Raw genomic sequence first — 12,411 nt, 5'->3', positions numbered from 1 at the left:
CAATGGGGCGGAGGGTGGGGTCAGCAGGGTATAGGACAGGGGTCAGTAGGGCAGAGCATGGGGTCAGTGGGACAGGGGATGGGGTCAGCAGGGCACAGGAGGGGGTCAGTGGGGCAAAGGACAGGGTCAGTATGGCAGAGCACTTAGTCAACAGGGCAGGGGGTGGGGTCAGCAGGGCATAGAACGTAGTCAGCAGGGCAGAGGATGGGGTCAGCAGAGTATAGTACAGGGGTCAGTAGTGCAAAGGATGAGGTCAGTAGTGCAGGGGATAGGGTCAGCATGGCATAGGACAGAGGTCAGTAGGGCAAAGGATGGGGTCACTACTGGCAGGGCTCTCAGCAGAGCTGCTCCTTCCCACACTGCACACAACTGAGGTTGTTTTTTATTACAGACACAGTCTCAATCTGCACAATGTGTAGTTGGCTGTTTCCAATATGAGGATTCCACAGGTCAGAACTGCAACAGCCAGCTACACCAAGTGCAGATCGAGGTTTTATCTGTACAAGAATCCCATCTCAGCTGTGTGCAGTGCAGGTAGGAGCAGCTCTGCTTTATGTCCTGAGTACAGTCCTGTGATGCTGAGTACAGTAGGAGAATGGGGCGGGGAGGAACTTACCAATCGCATCCATGGGGGGGGTCACACCACTCTCTAGATCCAGCTGTCCTTAACACCACTTCAGTGTGGTTCCCCCGGGACTCTCCATTGGGGAAGAGTTCCTGGTGTGAGATAACAGCGGAGAAGCTGATCAGCAGGCAGTGCCAGTGCGGGATGTGAAGAACCTGGCACACCATGGCTGAGGATTGGCACTGGACTGACCCGGGACCTCCCAACCCCGCAGCAGAGCCCTTGGTTGGTGGGGTGGAGGGAGGGGTCAGGGCGACAGGGGCTGAAAATCACAGGTGGGCACACTGGGACACTGGTATAGGACTGAGCTGTCCTGACTGTTTAGGAGCAGAGGTGGATCTTTACTTAGGCAAATTAAGACCTAATTAAAGAACCGCCTCTGCCATTCTGCCTGGGGGCAGCGCCGCCCCCCTAAAAAAAGGCGTCCAAGGCAAACACCTTGTTTGCCTTGCGGTGGATGCACCCTTGGCTTATCTAAGTAGCATTTTGATAAGTTTTTGGGAGCCGAGGATGCTTCATGGATAGGAAGTGACACATTTTATATTATTGAATGTAATAGCAGATTTTGTAATGTACAGATGAGGAACCAACCTGTTAAAGAAAATGTTAACCCAATATTACATATTCCTCACGTGTGCCTGCTGTACCATGTACTTGCATGAAAAAGTATCCTGTTCTCTTTGTATTGCTTCCTCTATGTGAAATCCAGGGTGTTCCCACCAGCCCATCTGCTTTCCCATTAAAAACGAACCACACCGTGGTCAGCAGGAGAAAACACTGTGGTCAGCAGTTCTCTAGCTATGCTGGGAACTCAGCCTGCTCTCCTTAAATGATCAGACTTGTCCTGACATGCCCCCCCCCCCCGCACAACCTTTCACTGGGAAGATCAGTGTGCTGCTGTTTCTCCTCTTCCAGCTCTTATGCAGCTGAGAACAGAGGGGATGTGATGTGAATGGGCTGTTTTACAAGGCGAGGATTTACAATCACTTTAACTCCTTGTAAAAACAACTTTGGTTGCAGGCTTGAAATGCGTTAATCATTTCAATGTATATGCTTCAGAGCAGTAATATGCCATTCTTGGTACAAATGTAAAATGCTGTTTTTAAATGTAAATATTAATGTCTTGAATTTATGCAATGTCTTAATTACTTTATTATGATTTCTGTCTGTTTTTTTAGACATCTTGAAACGACTGTTTACTTCTTGATGAAAAATTACAGCATACCAAAAGCCTGCTTCTCGAAACCTCCAAAAGCAGCACAGCTACCGTACAGTATGTAAATTATGAATCCAGGCATAAAATTCAAAACAGTTTAGCTATCTATTTACAATTGATCATTGCTTTAGAGCAGTGGTCTCCAAACTGTGGCCCTGGGGCTGGATGAGGCCCTTTGCTTGCCTTTATCCGGCCCTTGGTGCACTATTCCTCCCACTGATACGAGAAACTATTCTGCCAACTTTCATCAACAATGGGGCACCATTTCTCCTACTGACACCAACGATGGGGCATTATTCCTCCCAATGATACCAACAATGGGGCACTGTTCCTTCCCCTAGTACCAAATGTGACGATGTTTACTCCCACAGATGCCAGGAAAATGCCCATTCCTGCTGGACACAGTCCGGCCCCCCTAAAGTCTGGAGGACAAAAAAATGTCCCTTTGTATAGAAAGTTTGGAGACCCCTGCTTTAGAGGATAACACTATAGCTATTTTACCATATCCAGGGATTTCAAGCAACTTTGCAAATATATATATATATATATATATATATATATATATATATATATAAACAGAAGTGCGCAATCCTAGCAAATTAGAAAAAATTCCTATAATAATAAAGTCCACATCAAATGAAAAAAATTAATTAAATAAATATATAGTGACTGTCCATGTATATTTTGAGTGCAAAGCATGGATATCCATGATGTTCAGCGATGTATTCTCTTGTATCAGAAGGGAAAGTTAAAGCCACTTACCAGACAGGATGGATCCCAAATTATAGGGATCAAACACGCTTGTTATCAAGGTAACCAGCTGCGATTTTCCACTCTGTCGGCTCTAGTATGCTAACCTCCTCCCGCTGTAGTGATCACTCCACCAAAGGTTTAGGAATAGTATTCAAAAGATTCCAATGGGTCAGCTTAATGCTCTCCAGCATATGTGAAAGTTGAAGAAGGAAAAACTGCATGGTGCAGTAGAAAACAAATGTTTTGATTTCCAATTATCATTGCACTTCACAAAAATCAAGCGAAGAATATCGATATAGACACAGCCGTGGAGCTCACTTTGCTGGTGCGTGGTGACATCACTGATTTTCTTTAGACAACTGCTTTATACATTTAGCTGCCCACATCCCCATGACATGCAATTTCAGAAAGTCAAAATAGAAAGCAAAATGCCTATCTAGAGACTTCTTTGTTCTCAGTCCTTGTCTGGGGACATATGTTTTCGACATAGTAACTTGTGCAGCAGTTACCTGATTCCAACACTTTGTGATCTTCAGTGATTTCATCAATGCAATGCAACTTAGAAACAATGTATGTCTGCTATAAGAGAAGATTTTGAACCAAACAGATATATGAAGTAAAAGCTACCCCGTTTTTACATCTGGACATGTGATGGCAGATCTCAAAGCCCAGGTAAAGAAAAGGCAGAGGGTAAGAGGCAAACAATGCTGGCAGTTTTTTTAGTGCAGTATCTGCTTGGTTTTGGTTGGCTGCTCATAAAGCTGTATTATTTTGAATTGTTCTCTGTGCAGTGAGCCTTGTGCCTAAAAACTACCATTGCTGGACTTCTAGCCTCGAAAACAAGTAATAAATAAATCATGATTTGTGATTTATGCAGCTCTGTAATTGTTATACACACACACAAATACCGGAACTTTACTTCTATATGTGAACAGTATCCTCAGGAAATTATTGTTAAGAAGGTCACAGAATAAGCTCCCTACAGGCCACAGAATAGCTTGCCCTACAAGAAGAGTAAAAAAAAGAGTTAACTGGTACTGGTACTGTTACTGGTACTGGTACTGGTACTGTTAATAGGCTCCATTGTTCCTCTTTAACTGTGTCTAAGCTAACTACAGTTTTTAGATGACAATTGGATGCGGAAGCAGGATCCACCCATCCACAAATAATCAGTCACATTAGATGTCACTTTATCCACAGCTGTCAACAGTGAAAAGAGACCGGAGCTAGAAGGTGAGCCCTTTTATGCAGCCACTGGAGGTGCCACTTCTCCTTGTGTTATAGAAAATTTATATAGCGCCAACAGTTTACGTAGCGCTTTACAACTTGAGGGTAGACAGTACAAATACAATACACTTTAATACAGTAGGAATCAGAGGGCCCTGCCCCTTAGAGCTTACAATCCTTGTTTCCAACAAAAATATTGCTTTGACCTTCTTTAACCACTTCAGCCCCGGAAGGATTTACCCCCTTCCTGAACAGAGCACTTTTTGCGATATGGCACTGCATCGCTTTAACTGACAAATGCGCAGTCATGCGACATTGCACCCAAACAAAATTGACGTCCTTTTTTTCCCACAAATATTGCTGTTTTTGGGGGTATTTGATCACCTCGGCGGTTTTTATTTTTTGTGCTATAAACAAAAAAAGAGCGACAATTAAAAAAAAAAAGCAATATTTTTTACATTTTACTATAATAAATATCCCTGAAAAATATATAAAAAAACTAGGGAGTGATTCTAACTGTAGGGGGGATTGTCTCACTAGAACATGACAGAGATCACTGCTCCTGAAGACAGCGGGCGTGCCCACTATGCCGCAATTTAAAGGGGACATACCTGTACGCCCATTTGCCCAGCCGTGCCATTGTGCTGACATACATCATTGTGCGCTGGTCGGCAAGGAGTTAAAGTATAAGTAAAGTCAAAACTTTTTATTTTTCAATTTGGGTAGAGTAAGGGAGGGTCATAACCCGTGTCAGTTATTGTTTTTTTTATCTGTGTCCCATTGGGGAGATTTACCTTCAATTCCTTTCATATGGCCAAATAAGTGAGAGGAAATCCCTTAAAAGTAAGAGAATCACTGGTTGTCACCTGGGTTACCAGAACAAATGTCTCTTTTGGAAGAGTTCCCCTGTATTCCTGTTCTGCTGATAACTCAATATTTGGGTTTGCTTTCACTCTCAGTGATAATGGTAAACAAACAGGCTAAATAGCGAGGATGAATTGCCCTAATAAGGACACAGACAGCAAAAAAACTGACAGAGGTTCTACTCCCTCTCCACCAGGCCCGGATTGGCCATAGGGCAAACCGGGCATTTGCCCGGTGGGCCGGGGCCGCTGGGCCGCATGTCCTTGCAGGCTGCTCTTTAAGCCCGCGCCAGTCCCCCGACCTTTCCGCGGCCGCCCGGCTGTCAGTTCAGCTCAGGCTCAGCCATCGGTACCAGGGGGACGGAAACATGAAGGGGGGAGGAGCTAGAGGAGACGCCTCTCCACGGCCGCCAGTATAGTTCAGCTGTTGGTGCCGGAGGGGCGTGACCACGAAGGGGAGAGGAGCCTGCTGCAGCTGGATCAAAGAGAACGTAAGTGCGGCTCCCTGTAACCTGAATAGGAGGAGCAGTGGGGTGGCTGCATATAGAAGAATTATTCTCTCCATCTTCCTCCCGCAGTCTCTGAATGCCTACTTCTGCTCCTCTCCCTCTCACAGGCTTTCAGGTACTGCGGGAGGAAGCTGGAGAGAATAATTCTTCTATATGCAGCCACCCCACTGCTCCTCCTATCCTGCTTATCTCTGCTGCCCCCACAGTGCTCTCTACCCCCCCACAGTGCTCTCCACCTCCCCATGATCTCTGCTGTCCCCCTGTGTCCTCTGCCTCTCTCCATTTGCTCTCCACCTCCCCCATGCTCTCCGCTGCCCGCTGTGCCCTCCACTTCTCCCCAGTGCTATCCAGCCCCCCCTGTGCTTTCCTCCTCCCTCCTGTGCTCTCCACCTCCCCCATGCTCTACACTGCCCCCCTGTGCCCTCCGCCTCTCCCCCTGTGCTTTTTACCTCCCCCTGTGCTCTCCACCTCCCCCCATGCTCTACGCTCTCCCCCTGTGCCCTTCGCCTCTCCCCCTGTGCTCTTCACCTCCCCCAATGCTCTCCAGCCCCCCCCAGTGCTCTCTAGCCCCCCAGTGCTCTTCAGCCCCCCCAGTGCTCTCCACCTCCCTTCTGTGCTCTCCACCTCCCCCCATGCGCTATGCTGCCCCCCTGTGCCCTCCGTCTCTCCCCCTGTGCTCTTCACCTCCCCCCAATGCTCTCCAGCCCCCCAGTGCTCTCTAGCACTCCCCCAGTGCTCTCCAGCCCCCCTGTTCTCTCCACCTCCCTCCGGTGCTCTCCACCTCCCCCCATGCTCTACGCTGCCCCCCTGTGCCCTCTGTCTCTCCCCAGATGCTCTCCACCTCCCCCATGCTCTACGCTGCCCCCCTGTGCCCTCCGCCTCTCCCCCTGTGCTCTCCACCTCCCCCCATGCTCTATGCTGCCATCCTGTGCCCTCTGCCTCTCCCCCTGTGCTCTCCACCTCCCTCCTGTGCTCTCCACCTCCCCCCATGCTCTACGCTGCCCCCTGTGCCCTCTGCCTCACCCCCTGTGCTCTCCACCTCCCCCTGTGCTCTTCACCTCCCCCCAAATGCTCTCCAACCCCCAGTGCTCTCTAGCCCCCCCAGTGCTCTCCAGCCCCCCTCTTCTCTCCACCTCCCTCCTGTGCTCTACGCTGCCACCCTGTGCCCTCCGTCTCTCCCCCTGTGCTCTCCACCTCCCCCATGCTCTACGCTGCCCCCCTGTGCCTTCTGCCTCTCCCCCAGTGCTCTCTAGTCCTCCCAGTGCTCTCCACCTCCCCCATGCTCTATGGTGCCCCCCTGTGCCCTCTGCCTCTCCCCCAGTGATCTCTAGCCCCCCCAGTGCTCTCCAGCCCCCCCTGTGATCTCCATTTCTCCCATGCCCTCCGCTGCCACCCGTGCCCTCCACCTCCCCCCAGTGCTCTACAGCCCCCCAGTGATCTCCGCCTCCCCCCTGTGATCTCCGCCTCCCCCCTGTGCTCTCCACCTCCCCCCGTGCTCTCCGCCCATTGTGCTCTCCTGCCCTCCCTGTGCTCTCTGCCCCACCCTGTGTTTTTGCTTCCCCCTGTGCTCTCCAACACCCCACTCCCTGTGCTCTCCAGCCCCCCCATGCTCTCCGGCCCCCTTGTGCTCTCCTCTTCCTCCCTGTGTTCTCTGCCTCTCCCCTGTGCTCTCTGCCCCCCCCATGCTCTCCGCCTCCCCCCACAGTGCTCTCCAGCCCCCCTGTGCTCTCGCCCCAACCCATGTTCCCAAGGTCCTTCCCTGTGATCTCTGCCCCCCCCCGCTCTTTTCCTGTCCCCCTCGCCCCCCCGCACCTTTGCCGGGTTTCCCCCTCCCATCTCCCAGGGGATCTGTCAGGATGGAGAGTGGGGAAGGGGCTGGTTAAGATGTCATGGGCTGCTCATTCCAAAATGCCCGGGCCTATTTTTTGTCCCAGATCGCGCCTGCTCTCCACTCTATCCAAAACTAAAAAAAGTTTGTCTTTAGTTATACTTTAAAAAGCCTCCATAATATTGAGCCTTTGTGCTTTCAATAAACTAATCTTCCATTGCCTGTGTATGTTTTACATCAACTATATCATCAAAGCCATTTCTATCCTCCGGTATTCTAATCATTGTTCTATCTTTCCAGTGCTGGACACAGTACAGCTGTGCATTATGGGAATTCTTACCACACTCACCACAATCTCAGTCATACTCTATCTGGAAGAGGTCGGGTATCTTAGAAAAAAAGTGAAATGTATGATAAAGAGAAGAACATCTTTATGGAGCAGTGCAGCCCCCACAGTAAGACAGTTTACAATATACAGTTTTATGTGACTATATTTTAATAACATATTTACAGTCAACGCTGAAATGATAAAAAAACATTTTTTTAGATGAAAAAAAATTGGTTGACAGCATCTAACCAGCTTTATATGTATTCTATCAAGCTTTATACAGTGTATATGTGTTGTTCCTGTCCATGTGTGCTCAACCTGTGGTCCTACAGCTGTTGCAGAGCTACAAATCCCATCATGCCTCTGTCTTTGGGAGTCATGCTTGTAACTGCCTCATGGGACTTGTAGTTCTGCAACAGCTGGAGGGCCACAGGTTGAGCACTCATGCGTGTAGCCCCCAAACCAGTGGTGGCTGGTGGTAAATTTTTTTGGGGGGGGTGGCAATCTGTCATTCATTATTGTCACACAATTGGGTTGGCTCAGGGTGCAGTGCTCTGTGCCCCAAGCCCACCCTTTTCTGAAGCCAATTAGAGCCTCAGGCTCTTATCACGCGCTTCTAAAAGAAAAAAACCCATTGGAATCCATGTGCCTGGTGCCCTGCATGTAAATTAGGGGCCAGGTGCATGGATTAGGGGGGCGGCGCCCCTGCGCCCCATATGGACGACCAGCCACTGCCCCAAACACATCTCTAGCAAGTGTAGAAAAAAGTAGTCTGTGGTAATGACTCTTGCATTGCCATAATTGGCAGTTCCTGTCATGTGACAGATCAACTTTTGAGTTTAGTTTACTAGATTTTTATTGATCAGTATGGTCTTTATTAAATCTCAGGCTTGGAACTTCTTTTGGCTAAAATGACGTTCACTACGCCTGCTGTATTCAGCTTCATTACCATTACTGATTGTAATCTTTCACTTATTTAACTGATGCAGATAAAGCTTATTTATAGATTATGAGTGCCTATCAAATTTCGCATCCCAAGCCAAAGGCATGTTGTGTCTTCAGACACTTGCAATAGTACATTTTTTAATATCCAATCTTTATATAACATGATAATGGCTGCCCAAAAACACCTTGCCAAAAAAAAGGCACAAGCAGCATAAGGAATAGAACCTTTTGTGGTCATCGACTTTACCATGTGCTGTCCATCTCTAAGCAGTAATGTAGGGTCTTTAGAGGGCAGGCGATAATAAAATCAAAATGCTGCACTATTGTGAATACTAAAACGTAAGTAAAATCATAAATTCAGTTAAATTAATCCAAACATACTGTATATCATATCATTTGTAGCATGTACATAATAATAAAAAAAGGTGATCCACATAACTCTGTACACTGACATCACAAACAGAATATCTCAATGATATGACCATGTTGGCCAAAGGAAATTGGAATACAGTGGAGCCCAAGTAGGAGTTGATGCAGTGCTGTCTTCATGTACCCACTCCATGACTGAAGCCTTGTCTATGTTATTAAGTGAATGTAACCATTTTATTACTAGAACATGGCATTACGGAGAGCACTATGTTTCCTTCCTTTTGTCTTTGAGCACGGATTGATTTCCTGGAGTGAGAATAGCTTTCATCCACCGGAAAAGATACAGCATTCCATCCAGAAAGGAGTCCTGGCTATAAAAAGGATAAGCGTGAGAGACCTTTTCCTTTTTAAAAGGTTATATCAACAAAGTGAGGGTGTGCAGATAACAATTTGTTGGAGGTCTCACTAGAAGTAACACAAGAGTAATTTGATGATGAAAGATCACAGGAATACTCATGGACAATTTTTTATTTGTTTACTAGTCTATGTGTTCACATTTGTGTATATCACTGGGATATTCAGATTTTAAATCACCTTTTTTAATATTATTGATTTTATTTTTAAACAGTGATGTGTTTATGTAAATGCTGCGCTATACTATATGTTTGGACTGATTTAACTGAATTTATGACTCCACTTGCTTTTTAGTATCTACAGTAGCATAGCATTTTGACTTTATTATTTTTGGTGTTCATAATTTTATGTCAGCAGCTTTTTACTAATATCACTAAGTGCTCAAGATTATTTTGGTTATTACAGCATACAGACAGCTGACACCTCCTGTCCCAATAAATAAAAAAACTGTGTCAAAGCTGACAAAACATAAAACTTTTTGAGGAACAAAATACCTGCCTCAGATCTGGCTTCTGGCCACTTCTGGTTCCGTTGACATTACTATTCCTTACCCCTGCCTGCTAGGTAAGTTGGGTGCTCAAAATCCTACAGGAATGTGCTGCAGCACATTGCAGGAATGTATTCTCTTTGGATTTTGAAAAAAGAAAAGAATGAGAAAAAAAAAAAGAGGGAGAGGGGGTAAATTGGTTTTGATAATGTGAAATGGGTTTGTGCCATTGCCCAGGACCAGAGGACAGTGTGTGAAACGGTTAAAGTATATGTGAACCCACATCATGTTTTTTGTTTTAGGTGATCACATGACCTCTGTTATCAGCTGCATAAGGGGCTTGGAAAGGTGGCGGTGGAGACTGCGGGGGGAGAAGGGAGGTGTCAGCAGGAGGCAGAGAAACAGCAATACACTGATCTTCCCAGTGAAGGTTTCTGCAGGGGGATCAGTACAAGTCATGACCATTGGAGGGAAGGCATGCTGGGATGGATGAGTTTACATGCTGGCATGGTCAGTTTGAAATAGGAAAGCAGGGGGACTGGCAGGATCATCAGGTATTTTACAAAGGAAGCAATACAAAGAGAACAGGATGTGAAATGGTAGGGTAACTAACATGTTAATTAGCCCCCAATGCTCTACATATCAACTGGATCCAAGGGCTTCTTGAGAGTCTGTTAACTGTTCCTTCCAGATGTACCAGAAAAAAGAAAAATCAGATGAAAGATCTGGTGTTGATCAGATGGATAAGGAGAAATTGTTTATAGTTTTTCCTAGAGTTATGTAGAGTTGTTGTGCAACAAAATCTTTTGAGCTAGAAATCTTACTTTCTTCAAAAAGTCCCTCAGTCAGAAATATTAACAAAAAATATGCAGAAGAGTACAATCTGTTTCGTAGTAGTGAGTAAAAGGACTAGAGACCTCCAGGTGGATACAGTGTAAAAAAGTTGGGGTTTGTAATATCTTGATACAAGTTTGGATAAAATGTTTTTGTTGAGGAGATGGTTGGGGGCTATCAGAAAAAAAATGGACCTTGTAAATTTCATAAAAGGTATGCTGTAAGCTGAACAATCTTTAATTTTTTATGCATACAGTATGTCCCCAGTACCCTGTTTCTCCGAAAATAAGACCTAGCGTGATTGTCGGTGATGGCTGCAATATAAGCCCTACCCCCCAAAAAATCCCTACCCTGTTTCCCCGAAAATAAGCCCTACCCTGAAAATAAGACCTACAAGGACTTTAACTAGGGCTTATTTGGGGGGTAGGGCTTATATTGCAGCCATCACAGACAATCACGCTAGGTCTTATTTTCGGGGAAACAGGGTAGTTGTATTATGTATTATATGTAGCGGCCCCTCTGGCAGTAAAGGAAACTCCATGACATCACTCCAGGCTGGACTGAGGGGTGTAGTGGATAATTGAAATAACAATGGACGCCAGTCACGTTTGTCTTTTCCAGATTTTTTTTGCTCCAGGCTTACTGGGAGAGAGGGTTAGAGCTTCATATACTTCCAGCAACATATTTTTAGACTTCAACCACACTCCTGGTGTCACAGTGCATAAAGAGAACATGGACCATGGTGTATTGCTAAAAAAGAGATCATCAGTTAATCACTGGCAGCTCTGTCTTCAGAGCTCCACAGCCAGGCAGTGGATACCTCCATGCATCCTCACCAAGGAAGTAACAGCATTGTCTGAGGGTCAGACTCATTCCCCTTCCAGTAGGACCTCTTCCTCTGGCTCTTTTCCTCGGGTGCTGTATCCTCCTCGACCAGGCAGGACAGCTTCAGGATGATGTGCTGGGCATAAACAGGCTTATGGCTGAGCAAACACAAACTACTACACACTCTTCCCCAGGCCGCAGCCCGGGGAGAAAGCGGACTCACCAAGCCACTCCCCAAATATTTATATCCTCCCCCAGCAAGCACCACTGACAATAAACCTAGTGATTGGCTGGGGGTAGTGGGGAGGGGCATACAAATTCATAAGCCAGAAACAACAGCAACATTGAGCTTAGGGGAAAGCCAAGCAATGGCATGCAATGCCAAGCTGCTGCTAACAAAGCAAACAGAATATTGGCATGCATTAAAAAAGGGGATCAACTCCAGAGATAAAACGATAATTCTCCTGCTCTACAATACTCTGGTCTGGCCGCACTTAGAGTAGGCAGTCCATTCCTGGGCACCAGTCCTCAGGAAGGATGTACTGGAAATGGAGTGAGTACAAAGAAGGGCAACAAAGGTAACAAAGGGTCTGGAGGATATTAGTTATGAGGAAAGGTTGCGCGCACTGAACTTATTCTCTCCGGAGAAGAGATGCTTGAGAGGGGATATGATTTCAATATACAAATACCATAGTGGTGACCCCACAATAGGGATAAAACTTTTTTGCAGAAGGCAGTTTAACAAGACTCGTGGCCACTCATTAAAATTAGAAGAAAAGAGGTTTAACCTTAAACTGCGTAGAGGGCTCTTTACTGTAAGAGCGGCAAGGATGTGGAATTCCCTTCCACAGCTGGAGGTCTCAGCGGGGGCCATTGATAGTTTCAAGAAACTATTAGATAAGCACCTGAACGACCGCAACATACAGGGATATACAATGTAATACTGACATATAATCACACACATAGGTTGGACTTGATGGACTTGTGTCTTTTTTCAACCTCACCTACTATGTAACTATGTATAAATGCTACAAATTAGTCCGGGCAGATTACTAACTGGCAGAACTAAATTTCTTTAGTCACCTCTGCTAAACTATAGACTATATTATTCCAGTTAAAGTGTATGTAAGCCCTAGCAAATAAATCTCTCATTTGCTAGATTTGTGTCTGTAGACTATACCAAAAAAA

General features: G+C 46.1%; 1 protein-coding gene across 2 annotated transcripts in view; it reads left to right on the top strand.

Annotated features, from left to right (window-relative positions):
* The window catches only part of SLC51A (solute carrier family 51 member A), a 72,904-nt gene that overhangs the window by 18,003 nt on the left and 42,490 nt on the right, over positions 1 to 12,411 (top strand). For both annotated transcript variants that reach the window (XM_073626438.1, XM_073626439.1), the window contains exons 2-3: positions 1,804 to 1,898; positions 7,322 to 7,476. In XM_073626438.1, the coding sequence (XP_073482539.1) occupies positions 1,804 to 1,898; positions 7,322 to 7,476 (250 nt within the window). The remainder of the gene's footprint in view (positions 1 to 1,803; positions 1,899 to 7,321; positions 7,477 to 12,411) is intronic.

The sequence above is a fragment of the Aquarana catesbeiana genome, linkage group LG04 (genome assembly GCF_042186555.1).
Source record: "Aquarana catesbeiana isolate 2022-GZ linkage group LG04, ASM4218655v1, whole genome shotgun sequence".
NCBI lineage: Eukaryota > Metazoa > Chordata > Amphibia > Anura > Ranidae > Aquarana > Aquarana catesbeiana.
The sequence above is the reverse complement of the archived record's forward strand: the minus strand, read 5'-3'. Positions and strand labels throughout refer to the sequence as shown.